The sequence below is a fragment of the Hyalella azteca genome, unplaced genomic scaffold (genome assembly GCF_000764305.2).
Source record: "Hyalella azteca isolate HAZT.00-mixed unplaced genomic scaffold, Hazt_2.0.2 contig6408, whole genome shotgun sequence".
NCBI lineage: Eukaryota > Metazoa > Arthropoda > Malacostraca > Amphipoda > Hyalellidae > Hyalella > Hyalella azteca.
In genome coordinates, this window is record NW_025936571.1 from 288205 (window position 1) to 308422 (window position 20218).

General features: G+C 35.2%; 1 protein-coding gene across 1 annotated transcript in view; it reads left to right on the forward strand.

Moving 5' to 3' along the window:
- The window catches only part of LOC108682933, a 55135-nt gene that overhangs the window by 18298 nt on the left and 16619 nt on the right, over window positions 1-20218 (forward strand). Inside the window, exons 3-4 of the mRNA XM_018172190.2 lie at window positions 4785-4787; window positions 20015-20055. Of these exons, the coding sequence (XP_018027679.1) occupies window positions 4785-4787; window positions 20015-20055 (44 nt within the window). The remainder of the gene's footprint in view (window positions 1-4784; window positions 4788-20014; window positions 20056-20218) is intronic.

Consider the following 20218-nt stretch of genomic DNA (forward strand, 5'->3'; position numbering starts at 1 on the left):
GTCCAGGACGTAGCAATGAAGCATTATGGTCCAGGACGTGGCAATGAAGCATTATCATGCGGGACAATATAACAAAGCATTATTATGTATGGTCAATAGTTTGATCGAATTTAAATATTGTTTTTTTTATCGTCAACAAAATTTCATCATAAGCAACTGCTTGCAAAATATTGTATTACTTTCTAAGTGACGTTAGAACAAATTTACTGTTGACTTTGGCAAGTATTTATCACGCACGAATGAATATGCAATTCAAAGAAGAATTCAGCACTATATTTAGTATATTACCACCCGGATCGAACTTTTACGTAGGCATGAATCATTCATAGGCAGATGAAAAATATACCATGCGTCTAGAGCTCTGTTCGAAACATGCCCTCCTTTCCCTTTCTCCTTTCCCTTTCAGTGTCCTAAAATGTGCATCTTGATGATAGGGTGGCCTTCCGTCGCAGTCAACTTTCATCGCATTCAACTTTCTTCGAACTTGTCTCCCAACTTAACATCGTCAGAGAAAGTAGAGCATTTCGACTCCGACATGTTTTCCAACATTAAAAAATGTAGCCGAGTCAATGCCGGCACATAGTCGACCAGTTATAAACTCTTCTGGAAGTGCCTGTTAAGCTTTAGAGTTTAGAAGGTAATACCTTGTAATTTGAAAAAATTAGGTGGAGCTGAAATGACGCCTAAAAGTTGTTTGCATGTTGTATTTATTTGTTGTTTCCTTATGCGGAAGGATCTGCTCAAACCATTTAGCTCCGAAACCCGTTCTCTTTTCAAAATTCTGGCTAGTACATTAGAATAAGTTGAATGAATTTATCTGAGGAATTTATTTTAACGAATTTAAAAATGAGAAAACAATTTAACTAAGGAAATTGTTTTCTCTTGTGGCTGTTTTCATGCTTGTGTACGTTCATATGGCAATGGAACTATCACTTTGAACATCTATCCGTACTGTGCTTCGAGCGGCTGAGCTCGCTGAAGAGCCAAGTCATCCAGTGAAAACTGCCAAAAAAAATAATGATGACTGTTGCTTATTATCTATTCCACCGTTATATCATCCCGCTGCCTTCTTTCTCTCTCCCGTTATATACTTAAGAGCGCAACGACCTCTGCTCTTAGCGATTACACAATCAAAAAAACTGTTATTGCCGAACCTGGTCGTTGTGTGGCTGGCAAATAACAACGGCAAACCGACGCAAGGATTATTAAAGATATCGCCTGAAATATTTTCGGTGTTATATGTTACGCGTTTCTAATGGCTTTTCCGCCCTTTAAACCATTTACTTCTAAATACTATACTATTTACAAAGCTGACAGTTTTTCTTTTCAATTATGTGACGGGGTAAACACGTACAGTTTCATCAGTCAATTCTCATTCCCTATATTGCATGTTAGCTTATTAAAAAATTTTACTTGTTCCAAGCATCTATAAACGATGTAATGACTTTACTTAACTTTTGTCATCAGTCAAAGTAAGTGAAATGACTCAAAGTAAGTGAAATTATAATTTGAACGTGTGACCAACGATGTCGCTCGACACGAAAAATCTGAATTTAATTAAACCTACTGCAAATTGCTATTTAATTTCCGCAGAGTGATGATATTAGTTACTGGTTTCTCCCGAAATGCCGCAAAAGTGATCCATAAAAATGCTCCTGTAGCTTTAAAAGGCTAAAATAAGCTATATATTAACTCTGGTGGAAATGTATTCTATTAACCGTTTGCAATATATCCAACTACTGTAAATGAATTAGATTTTTACCCTGCTTTTCATACTTATGCTACAGCCTTTTCAGAGTAGATATTTAGTGCATTGAAGTTTTGTATACTAGTGAACCTAGTGAGTTTGATGCATAGAATGTTCAATGCTAATTTTTTCTCGTATTTCCAATAGCATTTCTTAAATTACTAATGAACTAACTTCCAAATTACTTCACTTTGTACAGATTAACTCATTTTCTGCTGTATTATACTTATTAACAATAGAATTACTAATACTTTTACTAACAAAAAGTCTCGTCCACCTTATCACTAACAATATAACCTGATTAAATACTAATGCTGTGTATATACCTGCAGACTTGAATTCCGAGAGCTATTCTTCAATTTGGGCACCCGAAGTTAGATTTGAAAATCAAGAATTGTCATCCTCACGCTACCCAAGACTTTCAAAAGGGAGACTTTCATCTTGGGATGTGACCAAGCTGCCGAAAAGAGTGCGAAGGGAAGAGGTTACTAATGCAAATAACAATTCACGAAAGATATTGTTCGTTAGACCACGAAATAATGGCAATTTGAACGGGCCTTTGAGGATTTTGAATTCATCTTTGGACCTACGATCAAAGAATCGAGCGGCATTCGCACGAAGTGGTCTATTGAGACCCAACTCGAAGAATACAAGTGCACCTACACCGACAGAAGCAGATTTGAAACCTACTTATTCTTCTTCTATAAAGATAATATCTTACAGAAATGCTCCCTCGGCTGAAAATGCTTCGTCAGGCTTTGGAGACTTCAATACAGAGTATGAAAACGGGACTGTTTTAATAATAACTAATAACGAAACTCCTATTAGCGAATCACTATTACAAAGACTAAATTCTCTCAGCAGGTCATCCACAAACTCTCCTATGAAAATCTATGTAAATAGCAAACGAGATCCACGTCAACTAAATTACGCATCAGGCTCTGCTAAATCTTACATCATTCAACGCCGATCAAAAACCTGCATCTACGAAGGCAGAACACACAATGTTGGTGACCACGTACCCACATCGGAGGCTTGTCTCGAGTGCATCTGTTATGAAAGAACAATTATTTGTGGACTGAGGGTCTGTCCAAAGATTTCATACCTCACTGAAATGCTGACTGGCTGTGAAATAATCCACACCAAAGGCAAATGCTGCCCGGATATAAAATGCGGTGTTCAGGGTGAGAAATAATATGCATCGTAATGCAATAATCAAAATGCACTTATAATCAGTATTCATAATGCACTGCTCACCAAAAACCACCATGCACTTTGAATTAACAACCAAAATGCACTGCCATGTGGTAGTCTAAATGTACTGTCATAATGCAGCGTCGCAAGTGCACTGCAATGTTGAATAATTGTAAGATTCACCAGTTAATCATGTCACGTGAGCTACAGTCTGTTTTGCCACGATCGATCGGAAAAAAATTTGATGTAGCGATAAAAATTTGGGATTTTGAGCCTTAATATATTTACTTTAGCCTCAGGCAAAATTCACTATCAATTCAGCACATTTCATTGAAATCAGAAGTATTTGCTTCTCAAAATTAATCTCTTTTTAAAATAGAAGAATAAAATACAATTTCTTTTGGAGCAACGTTCTCTCATAATGTTATCTATGTGACTAGACTGCCACTAGGGAAATCTTACTCTTTGAAATCTTTAATAAAGTTGGCCATCTGGACTGTGGTGAGCGTGCACAATCTACACCTGATTTGCTCTGCACTTAAGGAACCTGAATTACTCTGCACTTGAGTACATCAATTGGCACCTGATGTACTCCGCACTTGAGTACATCAATTGGAACCTGATGTACTCTGCACTTGAGTACATCAATTGGCACCTGATGTACTCTGCACTTGAGTACATCAATTGGCACCTGATTAACTCTGCACTTGAGTACATCAATTGGCACCTGATTAACTCTGCACTTGAGTACATCAATTGGCACCTGATGTACTCTGCACTTGAGTACATCAATTGGCACCTGATGTACTCTGCACTTGAGTACATCAGTTGGCACCTGATGTACTCTGCACTTGAGGCACCTGATGTACTTTGCAACTAATACGCGCACAAATAGGATGTTTCTCCACACTTGAGCTACCTCTGAATTAATCAAACAATTTTTTAACACTCAGACGTAAAGAAAAATTTTGCATTTATTCCTTCAATCACAGTGAAACCGTGAAAATATTATGAATAGATCTGAATTGCATAAATTCAAGGACGTAAATACTTTGTTTTAATTAAATAAAAATAAACCGACTAATGATATAAATTTCATTTTATTTGTCTTTCCTAAAGTTAAATGTGACATTTCGTTGCGCGAGTAGTAAACCGCAATTTTGTTCTATTTCACCATATGGACAAATGTATAAGAAAAATAATTACAGATAAATTCTCGACATCAGGTGAAGGACTTCGATCAATATTCCACATTTTAGGTTAAACAGAAAGTACTTCATCAATCAATTTTGACTATTTTTTTCGCCTCATTGCCTTGAAGAAAAATTTCGTGGGCAATATTCTCGAATTTTGTTAATAAGGACCACAAATTTGGATACTGGTTCTTGAAAACTAAAATATTTTCAACGTTTTTTCGTATCTTTTTGCTCATGAGTAACATTTTAATAGTAATTATCTGAAAATTACGAATATTGCATGTCCACTTATAACTAGCACGGGTACAAGCATCGAGTTCTAATAAACCAACTAACACAGTTACTAACTCTTTTGCATTAACAATGTGCTTGATTTATGCTATTCTTTTTATGTGAGATATAATTAACTTAAAAACTACGCTACCTATGAATTATATTTATTTTTCATATAAATAGTCGAACGAAAGGTGTTCTTAATGAATAATAAAACATTGCAAATCCAGCCAAGATAAAACTTCCTGAAAAAAAAATAATTTTTGAATTCTAATAATTTACATGCAATTAAAAATGCTAAAGTTTTTGGATCTGAACATGTCTATCAGTGTGACTCCATCAATTTCATTGTATCTCTTTCCTTCTCTGAGCAGAGGGTGAGTCTTTACAGCCATCAACAGTTGGCTCAGAAAACGAAAGAGTTGAGGTAAGTGATGGTGAACTCTCTAACAAAGAATATATTCAAAATAATCAAATAATTGATAATAAAAACATTCACGATCGGCAAGAAAATCTTTCCAAAATTCGTTTTGAAAATCGTGGGAATTATTCAGGAAATTCTAATCTTCGTCAAAGTAGTTCTGCAAGTGGAAATTTTAACCGAAAAGAAGATAAAATTTCAGCCGAAAACAATGAAAATGTCGTTGAAAATAGCGGTCATGGTGATATCAGTGATGTTATAGGGTTTCAAAGAGTGAGAAACTCCATAAAGAATCTGAAAAAATCCCCAAAACTTGATGATGATGCAAGTGATCACTCTGATAAAGTGGAAAATGTGAACTCTGAAAACTTTTCAGCCAAGGACTTCAGAAATACAATTAATATTTCTCAAATTGCAGGTAATCACGAGCATGCGAAAAGAAATAATAGTGTTCATTTAGCTGGAAACTTGAATGATGAACAATTTAAAGAAAAATTCAATATTTCAGGCTATCTACTGGATAAAAATTCCGTTAAAGAACCTAATTTACATGGTACATTGGGTAATTCACGTAGAAGAATTAAAATTCGCAATAAAACTAGCGTAGCGTTGGAAATACCTGATTTACAAACCCCTCATCATCTTAATAACGTAAATATATTCAGTACATTTTTCAGCAATGATTCAGGGATCACAGCCATTCCTGAAATAAGTCACGATGACAATAATAGCTTGAAAGTTTCAGCGGATGCTCCCAGTATATCCACAGGAAATGAGTTGAAATCCCAAAATTTATCGTTGTCGAACAACATAATTGCATCAATAACTGAACAAGAATCATTGTTGAACAACGGAAATTTTCCTTCGGCTTTAGAAAACCATACTCAGAGCTACTCCAACAAATCTGTTGAATCTGGACTCTTCACGACTGAAGATTATACATCTGCGCCTGGAGATAAACTTCTCAATGGAGAAGAAAAGTTTGTTCCGGAAAATACCACCGGCGAAAAACGAAAGCATGTCCCAAGTTCTGATCGGACGGATGTCGCCCTTGCAACGGCCAACAACGTCAACTTTCGCCCAGGGAAAGGTGAGTGTCGTTCTTAACGATAACTGAGTGGGAGTTACAGTCCTAAAAATATAGTCGTGACCAAAAGTGAATGTCTATTTATAGATAAACCGGACAGTTTTATGGCTAGAAGCGAGGTTCCACTCATATATGAATGATGAGCGAGAGTGAATGTTGACTTAAAATAAGTGAAAACAACATGCGATTTAGAATGACTGTTGGGTTGCGAAATGTGTATTATATGGAAGGACTTGAGTTACCGCCAACTCTAATGGTTTTATCAAAGACTAAGTCCATGAGAAAATGTACATTTTGGACCCTGAGCAAAAATTTAGAGTAAACACATTTATAAATTTTAATATCGAAATTACACTGCTATAGCGATTACTATATTTTTTCAATTGTGGACTTGAACACAGATTTAAATAAAGCCACCGCACGGAACCTAAGAAATTTTTGTGAATGTGCAATTTTGAAGGTTAAAATTTTTTACAATAATAAAAAAAGAAATTTTTCTCAAATGCGATTCTACACTTATGCTGACACGCCTTATCTCGTACAGCAAGCTTTGCACAACAGTGATCGTTCCAAATTCTGATTACCGTCTGCATCACCAAACTAAATTTTCCAGAACAATTCTGTTCATCAAATCTCTCCATTCCAGTATGTTACACCAACGATGTGACCTATACTTGACCTTTTTATTGGAAGTTCAAAGTTAGAGGTGGCCGACCTTACGCCGGCCATCATTAAAAGCAGTTGCTATCATCGCTAATCGCCTGTCATTCCTTGTTTATATGAACTTTCAAATTATATAAATTTGATGAAATTTCAATGGCAGAATCACAACTATATTTTAAATATTTGCCAAAACTTTTTAAAATTTTTATTCCTTCCCTGACTGTACCAAAATATTTATAAAGTTGCTAGTCAAGCCTTTTTGAAAACAAGTTCTGGCATTTATATGCCTAAATAAATATTATTATTGAACAATTTGACCTTATCTCGTAGCCAAGCCCAACCCTTTTTTTTGTGATGATGTATAACGTCCCAAAAAGGTTCTGATCTACCAACAAGGTGATTGGATAAGAACTGCACGGAATAAAATGCCGTTTCCTGAACCACCTTGCCCTTTGAACCTATTTATAATCGACCTGTTTTTATTAGCAAACTCTTTATTGTTCCTAGAATGGTCACCAGGCCTGAGGTAACAGCCTCTAATCTTCCAATTAAGAACACCCACTTCACAGAAGAATCTTTCCATCAACCTTGTTCAAAGGCACATATTCTAATGTTGAATCTGAATCAAATTAATTTTTTATAATGTAACGAATAATACATTACAAATTCCGCACTCCAGCTATTATTGCATGCATATAAAATTGATCGGAAATTTTATTCAAGAATCTCGTCGATCTAATAAACCTCACTGAAAGATCCGAGTGCATCTTTTGAGTGAAAAAAAGCCTTTGCACACAAGACGGAACCTCATGTTTACTGTATGGACTATAGTGTAAGATTTGGAGTGTAAATAGAATATGATGAAAATTTATAGCAAAATGTGAACTCGTCAGAAATGTCATATGGACACCTTTTACGAGCTTTACATTTAACGAGCTATTCACATGATGTTAATTGAGTTTTGGACCCATTATTAATAATCGGACCATCTTTCAACCTTTTCCAATAATGATAGACGAAGCCATTAAACACCAGGTGTCACAAAATGCAAAAAAACTCGCTAACTCCTACATGTACACCTACATCAGACGCAGCGCTTCCGTGACCATAGGTTAAGGGTCAATTCACAACCATTATTTGAATGATCTGCTGTCTCGTTTCTTCAGGTTATCCGAAATTTTTCTTATTTTTTGACCGTGCCCTGCCAATATAAATTTTTGTATTAGCAATTTTTCACATTTTTTAAATAACCTTTCGTTTCAAAATGTCATCGTTTCTCTGTTCTCCAAATAAGAACCATATAGCGCATCACAAATGGAATTCAATGCAAATGATATTTTTTTAGTTTCGACTTATATCAAATCCTCGGTTCTATTATAATTGAATTCATTATCATACATTTTAGTTAAATAATAACCAGTGTGGTATTCTTTACATTCTTCTACATTTTTACAGCGAGGTTTCTGTATTGGAACTACCTTGGTTAAAGTTAGCACGAATCCTTGTTCTCATCAATACTATAGAACTATAATTCATAGCATTCCTTTTAGCGCTAAAAGGCTTCAAGAGTTTGTTATGTTTTTCATGTCAATTAGCTTACTTATTTCAAATAATGCAACTGATAACGTTCTGCAATTTACTCGATATTAATGGACTTATTCATATGGTGAGACTGCGTGGTGCTGGACATGGTTTTCGCGGAGGGTTCGGCCGTGCCAGGGTCGGACGGCTGCAAGTATTGCTTCTGCATCCACGGTCGTCGCAAGTGTGTGGAGCATAAATGTGTGATGCCCATGAAGGGCTGCAGGCCCAAATACCGAGCCTTCACTTGCTGTCCTTCACACTATGATTGCCGTGAGTACATTTTAGTGCAACGTTTGTGTCTGCTCGAAGTCGTAGAGAATTTATTGGCTGATGCTGGTAAGATGATGGCTGGAGTTGAACTTAGCTGGAGTGATGAAGTTTTCATTTGTGGTTCATAGAAGCAAAAATATTTTATCCAGCTGTCGTAGTGCTGCTCTTGCAAAAATTGATGTTCGGGCAATTATCAGGTCTCTTGATGCAGGTGACATTTGCCTTTCTTTAAAGTTTTCGGATTTTTTTCATCTCATTTATTGACTCATCCCATCAGGCAGATGACGTTGAAACAACGTTTTATGAAGGTTTATTCAACCGAACAACGTTTCATTCAACATTGATTCAACGTTAAATGTCTCGATGGATGCCACTTATGTACTTGAAAGATAATTACGAACTAATGCTCACTTCCATTATGCTTACGTAACGGCATTTCCATCTCTATCAACGGGTATTCCAACGCATTAAACCCCAACAATGAACGTGATTGACGTAGTCCAATTTTGGAACGATCGTCGTTAAGCTTTCGTAATTCTGTACTTCCTCCTTTCATCGCACCACAAAACTGAAAGCTCTTCCCGTGCAAACGATCATCACAGCACCTGCTGTTTAACCTACATCAATTTTTACCGTTGGCGCTCAAAGGTGTCGTCGAGGAAGATCTATTCACCTCCGTGCATGACGAGATATTTTTTGCCCCATCATCTTTGCGGTGCTTTCTCTATGAAAAATTTCTGTCCATTGCTTATTTATTCAAAAAATAAATAAATAACCGGTTCTGTGAGTCCGGAGAAATTCTACTTCAAATTCTACTTATGGTTCAGAAGACCACTGATTCGGGATTTGATGTATGCAAAACTTTGTTATGAATGAGTAACTGGTATTGTCGTGCAGACCTTTCCTATGGACTGGTGTCATTATGAAAGTGCTGAAATGATCTGAAATTTATTTGCGCTTACTTATCCTATTTTTAATTATAAATTTACTTCATATAAGGTAAACAACCGTGGGCTAACATTGTCATTGCTATGGGGACTGGTATTAGAACTACGCAGTTTGTCAGTGACAAAGTATCACTGATAAATGAAAAAAGTCCTATTTGCCATAAAAAAGACTAGTAAATCGTTTGATTCAACAATATAACTAAAAAAATACAAATTTCTGATTGAAACTATAAAATTTTTTAACTGAAGTCTTGCGGTATTTGCGTACTGATTTCATCAACATTTCTAAATTAGGGCTCATATTTTTGGTTTATGAGCTTTTTGTTTCTTCCGCATTTTTCCTAAAATCGTGCCCATAATTTTTCGAGATCTCCAAACTTTCCGCGGCCTTGGCCTTGCTTGCATACTCTTGTCACGACGAAGTAACTTTCGAGTCGTCTGAAATTGTCGTCTAGGTTCGTCCAATTTACTTGCGAATGAGAGTCTCATATATTCTTTTTCTTGAGAATAGCATTTTAAATTTCAAGCTCAACCTCTCTGTAATTTGTCAAGTTTCTAAACTCTAATTGTAATTTTTCAAAAGAAATTTCAACACAAATACTTCAATGAATGTAATTCAACTATCGTGCACCTATTGATTGATAAAGCATTGCATAAATTTCTATTGATAATATGAATAGATTACGAATTGTCATTTATTTGAATTCAGCGAACGAAGGCCGGGCGAAATCACACCTGGTCTCAATTACTGAACGTTGCGGTGAATATAATTATAGAGGCCTTTTATCTGGCGTTATATAAATTACAATAGAAGCCAATTCGTTCCTCGAATGACATGTTATTTCATTTCGGATGTCGGTGTCAGATGTCTCTGACAGGTTCACCTTCATATACAATCAAGCATTGTTTACCTTCTCTTTCTGTACTGCGAGATAAACATATTTTAATGAACAAAATTAAAATATTTTGAAGTATATTATATGCTTGCTCACTGCAAACACATTGATTCATCAAGACCTATTCTCTAAATATTTTTCGATAATTTTAGGTTTTCGAAGCAAATTTTTCACTCACGAGGTCCCCTTTTAAAAACCATTAGTTCATATGTTAGAACAAGAAACTGAAATATTCATCGTTTTTTGAGCGTTTCATATCTTATGTTTACAAATTCATTTACTCTATTTTGATATTACTGAATATAGTCCATATTCTCTTTTCCACAAATACCTGCTTCACCGATCCCAGAGGCTATATTGCTCTTTATCTAAATCTGTATAATTTATTTCATGTTTTCTTGACATTTTTAATTGGTCCATACTTCATTTTCATGTTACTTCATTCATTTTCATTTTTTTACTTACTTAATTTTCATAATTTTAACCATCCACTAAATAATAATTTCATCATATCCATCATAGCTCATATATTTGTATTATCAATCTTTTATTTGTTCTGAGGTGAAAATTTCGACAGACACTTTTATTCTCCATCCAACTCCTAAACTTTTTCGAGAAAAATTTTACTAATTCGAGGATTAATAAAATTATCATAAAGTTTTATTTTGAGCAAAATTTTTCGCTTCTTGCGGCCTGAGAGGGCGGAGGCCAAGGCCATTTGATGCGTTCAGAGCAACAAATGTTGCTCGGAAGGTCGACTGGTACGAAGACGGTCTGAAATACACACACATTATTTGCTTTGATTTAATATTGCAGATCGTACACTGAATAAATACAATGGTAGTTATACATAATAATGAACTGAGATACATCGGGTAATCTTATACAAATATCTTAAAGTTTGATTGTGTGTGTGTCAGTTTCTTAGCGTGTTTGAAGCCTATCGGCATAAATATGTTTTTGGGTTTTCGGAAGGATTGAATCAAATATTGAAATTTAATTTTGCAAGTGGCACCAATAAATTTAAATTAAAAGGCGCAAAATTCTTTTTCCATACTTCGAAACAGAAGTAAAATGATAATCTTATCCTTAATGTAAAATTTGTTGATTAACGGGCCTTTCTTAAATGAGAGTATCTTAGGTTTACTATTATTCTTATTATTTACTGGATTTGGTATCACGAGTATGACGGGATATGCAATGACAATGTTAGTCCATCAAAGAAGATATGTTCTGTGAATTCAAACAATTTTAGATCAACATCAAATTAAGTTCTACATATGCATTTATTGTGCAGTAAAGGCGATTATTTTTTCGAGGTGAGAGCTATTTTTTTATTCAAAATTCAAATAGAATTAAAGAGAACGATAAAAATGGTTCTAATTTGTTTTATTATATTGAATTATTATTAACGATAATGAATTATATTTGATTGTATAATACTACTAGCCGGTTAGCCCGCCGTTGCCTGGGCTCGTTAATTATATGCAATTTTCTAATCCCATCATCCCGTATCTCAAGATCACAAAGCCAATGAATGTTAATTTTACTAAAACCATTTAAAACCAACATTTTAATTAAATTCCCAGTTAACTTTCTTCCCAGGGTATTGAAAAAAAACTATTTTACGTCTTCATTTAAGTAAAATGACCTATACAATTAACAATTTAAATTTCATTCCTTCGATAAAACCCTTTCTTTCCTACTCAACAATGCCTTATTTATTCTTCCTGCAAGAAAATAATTTTAAATCCTGATGTAATATTTGAATTCACTTTGTATCCTGGTTACGCACACACGGCGTTTCTCGGGATCAATAATTAAAGCTCCTCCAATTTTCAAATTTCTTTATCCGAGTCCTGTTAATAAGAATTAAACTAATGTAAATATTATAACTTCATTGTCAGTTAAGCCGTCACTGCTCCTATGTCACCGGGTTTCAATTAAAACCCAAATCGTATTTCTGATAAGTATTATAAGTGGTTTTCATTGGAAGGCAGCGAATTAAGTGCAGTAACTGTTAAGAGCGGCTGCTTACGTGTCACTTATGGTAATTGAAACATAAACAATTATCTATTATGATAATTGTTAATGAACATTAACAATCACACATGAAACATTAACAATTATCTATTAGATTGAATTATTACTTACAAAATTCCTAGGGAATATAATTTTTGAACTTTTCTTTCAGACGATGCTGAAATCCCAGCCAGAAATCCTGCGAGTGGTAGGATGCTTGGCCGAGAAGGATCCCCCTCCTTGCCCTACATTTCTAACGCTTCGAACTCAACATTGAATAATTACAGTCTCGCATTGAATATTTCTGGGAGTGAGAACAACAATCAGTTATTTGCATCGAGCGAAGATGGAAGACGTGAAAGTTTTGGTTCTTCAAATACAACGCATGATTTGGAGGGGACAAATTTGAGTTCTTTTAACATAACAGGTAATGAAAAAGATGAAAACTTAAAATCAAGAACGCCCCCTGAAACTTTGAGTTTAGCATCAAAGAATAGCGAGCAAACTTTACTAGGGACAGAAATCCCAGTTACTCTCATGACCTCATCGCTGATGACGTCACCGGAAACTTCGACAGGTCCTGCACCCGAAGCAACCAACGCCGCGCATAATGCAGGTGAGGACATTAAACCTTAATGAAGCAAAAAATAATAGGGTGGAAGTTATTATATAATGTGCATAATACTAATTATTATTAACGTTATTTATTTATTTATTTATTCATTTATTTATTTATTTATTTATTTATTTATTTATTTATTTATTTATTTATTTATTTAAAACCCACTAAAAATTAAATTAAATTCATTTTTAGTGGGTTCAAAAATTAGTCAAAAGATGCTGCATGGCAACTGAGCTGATTCATGGGCTGTTTCAACTGTACCGACTCAAATGAATGTCGGGATATTCGAATGTAACCCAACTTACTTGTGGTTGCTTCATTCACTTAGCATACAGCAATTCATTCTAGGATTTATACTCGATTTTTGTTACTCAGCTCACTCAAAGGAAATCGATTATTCAAAACCATTTAACGCCATCGTAATTCTTCAGTCATTGAATATTTCTTACATCATTTTTATTCATTCAAGCTGTTTAACATGCTTCAACTTACTTAAAATTATTCAAATCGCTTTAGATAAGCTCACTGAAAAAGGGGGCCCTATACAACAAGCAATATATCCTTTAACTAACTTCACTCGATTCAACTGGCTAGAATGATCTAAATCTGTTTAAAAGATCCAATGCATTTTTAAATACTTCAAATCAAATTTTTATTACTCAAAAAATCGTGTTCTCGTGTAAAATTATGAATCTCTAATCCACTTAATTCCACTCACTAATCATTATTTCAAGCGCTAATCATGATTCAACTCATTTAAGAAGATTCAACTCGCTCATGATGATTCAACTCGTTCATGATGATTCAACTCGCTCATGATGATTTAACTCGCTCATGATGATTTAACTCATTCATGATGATTTAACTCATTCATGATGATTGATTTGATTTATTTATTCACACAGGAGCACACGTAACAATAAAAAATAAAAAGAGATGTGAAATAAAATAGCAAGGCTTCCAGGTGAATGCCCATATAAGCTAAAAAAGCTTCGCAGGCAAAACAATAGGTACATGACTCAATTCCAAAGATAACAAGACGCCGATTAGAACAAATAAGTAACAAATTTTTAAAATAATCAAAACCATTGACTATTGGCCTTAAAAAACTGATAACCGTATTTCATAGTAGAAAAATTAGCATATAAGAGGCAATGTCAACATTACACTTAGTAAAACAGAGAACAACTATTAACATTTAGTCAAAATACCTAAAACTTGCATAATAATCGAAGTCAAATTAATACTGGTTAAGGATAAAATCACGGTATTTTATTTTTATTCAAGATTCAAGTGGCAGAAGATGATTCAACTCACTGAACACGATTCAACATGAATAAATGCACGTGATATGATTCAACTCACTCTTGAAGATTTAAAATATTGAATTTGCCAAATACATTTTGAATTAGTACTTATTTTCCCATTCAACTAAAACTTATCCTTTGTTTTGGAGCCCAGATATTCTCCCTGCAATAAGAATTTCTTTGTCTGCTTGCCCACGAAAGTTTGTTGTTGTTAGCAGGCTTTCATAACGCTCAGCTAAGCGTTCATTAAAATGTCATAGCATTGCGTATGACACCGTGTTGTGAATCTCTGTTTTGGGCTAAGTCCTCGTAGATCTTTTTTAAGCCAGGGTGTGGACCAAAGAGTGCTTTATAAATACAGGGAGGTTACATACGCTGGCTTCTTTCCAGGCACGAGTCACGCCTTCATGCCAAATTTTGCATTGCTTGACGCAATCTGAAAGTTTTTCTTGGAGTCGCCGTAGCGCATTTACCGTTAGTGTCTGAGTCGCATATATTGATTCCACCCTCAGGAAAGCCCATAAGCTCTATTTGTATTTGATCTCTTCGAAATGCAATATAACTTCTTAATAAGTCGATTATTTTTTTCATATATGACGATCGCTAACAACACAATAACTGCTTGCTTGCTAACCTGCGCAATGGTTTGAAGTACTAAAATAATTCATAAATTTTGACTATCACTTTATCATATTTAGGGAACATTCAGACATTATGTCCATTGCAACAGAGTAAACGTGAAATTTGAATGTAAAACAATTTAGTTATCTTAATTGAAGCAATTTTTGCTCGGAAAACGGTGAAAAATTATTGGGTCTCCTGGTGAAACCTCTGAAAGCTACGTCCCACAGAAGGTTAGCATTGGGCAATGCCTAACCAACATAGAAGTGACAGCTTCATCGGATATACGAGGGGAGAATGTGACACCATAATTTCAAGGCCGTGTCTGAAATGGGAGTTAAAGAACACGCGTGATACTGAACCGCCCCTACACAGTTAGAAATAATGTTTAAAAAATATAACTCAGCACTCACTGCAGTGAGTGACAAAGAGCGCATTTTCTCGTCGACGAAAACGTGAAGTCACGGACGGACAGACAAATGGACGGACAGACGGACATGGCGAGCACGATAGTGCATTTTTACCATAAATAAGAAAATGCGCTAAAAATAGACAACCAAACCCCAGCACTTCAGTGGCTAACAATTGGTAGCAGACAATTATGAATTGGGTGCCTGGTTATGCCATTGATCCAAACACAATAATTTACCCTTGGAAAGGATTGAAACTTAATAAACAATTTAGGTAGAGCCTATTAAATTCCATGCGCTAAGAATTTTAGAATAACTTCCTAACTTCATGAGTCGTAAGTTTGAGAAAATTTTTGAAGTAAAAATATCATCTCTCAATATTATTTAATTAATTGGTGCATAATTCAATAGTATAGTCATGCAATTACCGTATAAACCACATATAGGTTTTTTTCCTATAGTAATGATGCTTGTAATGTAGTAACAACACCATCACGTTATGCTACATCATTATATATTTCCCTTTTAGTTCATCTCCAACCAATTCATGTGCACTCTAAAAACTTAAATTGTTAGCAGATTAATTTTCTTTTAATGTGGTCGCACACAAATGAAGTTCTTGTATCGCTTCTGCACGTTGATTCAAAATAATACTGAAGCTCGTACATTTTCCTCTTAACACTGAGCTAGAGTATGAATCATGGTGACATAAAATTCGGCGTCTAACCGCCGTAAAATTGGCATTGTAGGCATTTTTATGGCTAGGTCATTCGTTACACTGCAGGTAGATAGATATAAAGTATCATATTTGTTAGCAACATAAATCATGTTTACCTTTATTAAAAACATAACCATACTATCGAAGGAGGGCCCAGTTTGATTGAGTAAGATAAATTAATATTCCTTTGAAAGGTGACAAAACTGCAAATACAAATTACTTTATTGAGGATTTTCAATTTAATTTTAGAATATCTACTCGCTCAAACTCATATTTATAACAGCATTATGATTGAACTATATCATGCTGTAACTAATACACTAGTGGTTGTTATTGGAAAGAAAAGCAAATTCATTTTACGGATCAAGTTGTTCCTCAAGTCCAGCAACGACCTGAACGCAAAGCAGTCAAAGTTCAAAAAGCTTGCCGCGGTACAAAGGTGTCAACCTCTCTTGAACCAAGAGTTCAATGCTCAATCATTGAACTCAAGTCATTGCTCAAGAGTTCAATGCCCATCAATTAAGAGTTCAATGCTCAAAGCGGTAAAAGGGTTGTAGATTCCGATAGCGGTAATAGGGTTGAACCCGTCAACGACTCGTTCAAAACTCGACGCAGTACGAGGGTTCAAGTTTTATTTCAACCTTTCGTTCAAAGCTCGACGAGGTACAAGGGTTCAAGTTCTATTTCAACCTTTCGTTCAAAACTCGACGCGGTATAAGGGTTTAAGTTTTATTTCAACCTTTCGTTCAAAACTCGATGCGGTACAAGGGTTCAAGTTTTATTCCAACCTTTCGTTCAAAACTCGATGCGGTACAACGTTTCAAGTTCTATTTCAACCTTTCGTTCAAAACTCGATGCGGTACAACGTTTCAAGTTCTATTTCAACCTTTCGTTCAAAACTGGATGCAGTACAACGTTTCAAGTTCTATTTCAACCTTTCGTTCAAAACTCGATGCGGTATAAGGGTTCAAGTTTTATTTCAACCTTTCGTTCAAAGCTCGACGAGGTACAATCGTTCAATCTCCCTGTCAAGTGTTGGCTGTTGCCTGATATAAGCTGAGCCGCGGTCACGTTTGCCTGATACACACCGTTGGCATGTCGAACAGAAATTCCGCTATGGTTCTTCTATTGAATTTACTTGCTAGAGATACAGAGAGGTGCTAGACTCCCTGTAGGTGGGCTTTTTGCTTTCCAAATGAAAAAAAAAACATTTTCTTCTCTCAAGATGCAAAACTGACCCAAAAATAACTCAATTCGTATCTCATACAATGGCTATATTTTAACCCTGACACCGGAGAATAAATCTGATTTTAACTGCCAATCGTCAATGTAGAAAAATAATCTAATAAAAATAATCCCAAACTCAGTCGCGCGGTCCAGAAATCGATCGCGACAACAAATTAGATTCGTGTCAGTTTCCAGTGCGGGCGTCGGCGTCACAAAGAAACCTTACATTATCTGAACAAAAACTTGAAACAAAATATTATCTGAACATGTATATATTGTTGGGCGTATCGAGATGTATCGTATCGTATACGGTTGACCTGCTTCTTTCCTTTCTGGTCCTTCCGTTGCGCGACCTTCTCGCATATTTCATCCATGACATGTCATAAACTGATTTTCGAACAAAGGAAATCTAAGTAATCCATAACAATCACTGTCTGGACAAAAACGAGAGGTTTCTATAGCTTTTTCATCAGGTGAATATAATCGTGACTCGTGTAATGTTAAAGTCGTGTCTACATCCGACACAACAACGATGGATCTACCAAGAATATTTCACAACAATCCAGTGAATAGACTAGTGCAAGGTCAGTCTTGTTCGACAACATTAACAATAAATCAGGCAAATTTAGACTGTCTACGAAAAAAATTGGGTCCCTACATTAAATATGATTCAAATTACTTGCAATGATTCAACGCTACAAGATATTTTATAAACGTAACTTTGTTACATTCATTCGCAGAGATTAAAAGTATTGAGAATGAAGTTCCTTCACTCAGGAAAATCACTGCATTAATTTTTTTTTCTCCATTGCGACTTTTAATGTTACGGCTTAAGTCATGAGCGTCACTATAAAAACTCCAGAACGAAAATATATTCCGAAGTCATTCGTTGTCTGAATATTAATCGGAAAAATATAACAATACTTACTGCAGTGAGTGACTGAGAGCACATTTTCTCGTTGCCGAGTATCATGGATACTCGGCAACGAGAAGTCACAGACAGACAGACAGACGGACAGACAGACAGACGGACTCGGACGGACATGACGAGCAAAGTAGCGCCTTTTTCATAAGTGAGAAAATGCGCTTAAAAAACTAAAATTTCAGCTTAAAGACCACAGATAATTTCACTTAAATACGGCGTAGTTGAATTGAAAACAATTTGTTTTGTCAGATATAGTCAAGGCTGATATTAAAATTTAATTTAATATTCATAGAGACAAATAACATTTATCAGAGATATCTACTACGGTTAATTGGGTTCAGATTAATTAAAACTGACCAATGCCAGTCAGAAGTTACTCTGGATGCTCCACCTGATTAACTCGGTTCAGTGATTGAGTAAGCCTTATCATAAAGACTTCTAATTTTCCAAACATCCAAGTAAACTTTATGAAATGCTTTGCGATGCGACCTGCAAATAATTGTATATTCTCTAAATCTTTACGACTAAAAACATATATACGTATGAGGACAAAATTTTGAGATTATAATAGATAAGTTTGGTTGCTAAATCTTTTTATGTAAGTCTATAAATTTCAGACGACCTGATGTTTTTTTTTAAATACAGTTGTTCTTTTGTTTCTTTCACAGCGCGGTCGTGCTTCGTAGAAGGCATTAAATACACTGAAGGGGCAGAGGTGCCTTTCGTGAGCGATCAACAAACAACTCCTTTCACGTTTTCTACTTCCTCGAAAAATTATGAAACTCCGGCGATATCAACTCCTGACATGCCTACAAAGGCAGGATTCGTTGCGACCACAACCATTCGACCGGACTCGGTCTCTGCAGTTCATACGGGGAGGAAATTTACTTCAGGCTTATCAGCTTCAGGAAATGAAGAGCCTCATATAAAGTCGAAATTAGAAGAAAATTTATCGACAGATTTGAAGAATACTCCGTCATCGACTAATACGAAAGTCTACTCTCAATCATCAGTTACTCAATATTTTAATGAAAATTCTATGGATTCAACTAATGGAAAAAATGAAACGCATGCATTCATGTTGATAAAATTGAACGATCGAATCAAACGTGATGCAAGAATTAAAGAATTACCTGAACTTGAATCGGAAAAATTGCAACTGGAAAAACCAAGTTCGAAAAAACGGAATTCAGAACAACCTGTTTTTGACAATGAATACATTGAACACAGCCCGTCTGAAGGATACGAGCTCATAGACGGAAAGTGTCCGTCTTGTTTCTGTTTCGATGGCAGTGTCAAGTGTGAGGTTCAGTTATGTCCTAGTCCTGTAGGATGTAGGCCAGTTTGGGAAGGACAAGGTTGTTGTCCTGAAAGGTTTGACTGCGGAGGTAAGGAAATGAACTCTTTCCTCACTATTCCAAATTACAAAGATAATCCAGCGCTAATAAATAAATATTTTATTGCACGCTGGATGTACTTGCATTCTGGATTTACATTACATTTTCTTACAGTATAGTTGTCTTATATTTCTATTGTCATTAATAATGCTGAGTACTAAACATCATATTATGAAACAATTTAATTCCGTTTTATTTATTTAATTCTCCACATTTGTTTACAAAACATTTTTACAACTGCTGCTGGTGCTGCCCGGAGAATATTATCCTCATGAATCTAATAGAATGCGAAAAATCATCATTAATTCCATAGACTTTCTTCCAGCAAACGAGATAATTACACCAGATAATGTTTTCATTACTTGTGCGCTATATATTAGGTATTCCAATATTATTACTTAAAATATCTTCAAACAAAGTAGATTGTTAATTATCTACCTACTTGCATTCTTTTTTTACTTCTCTTAAACATTTTTTTTCCTCACAGGTATCTCCAGTGACAACAAACACACAGCGAAGGCCTTGCATGTAAGTGTAAATAAATAATAATTACTTAATTCTGTCATCGCTGATGTTCCTCGGATACAAGCAAATAGACTTTATGTCACAGCTCAAGTGTAAATTTAAATAAACGAAAATTATATGAAAAATGTTCTTAATTTAATCCATCGCAATTTTATGTTCCTCAGCT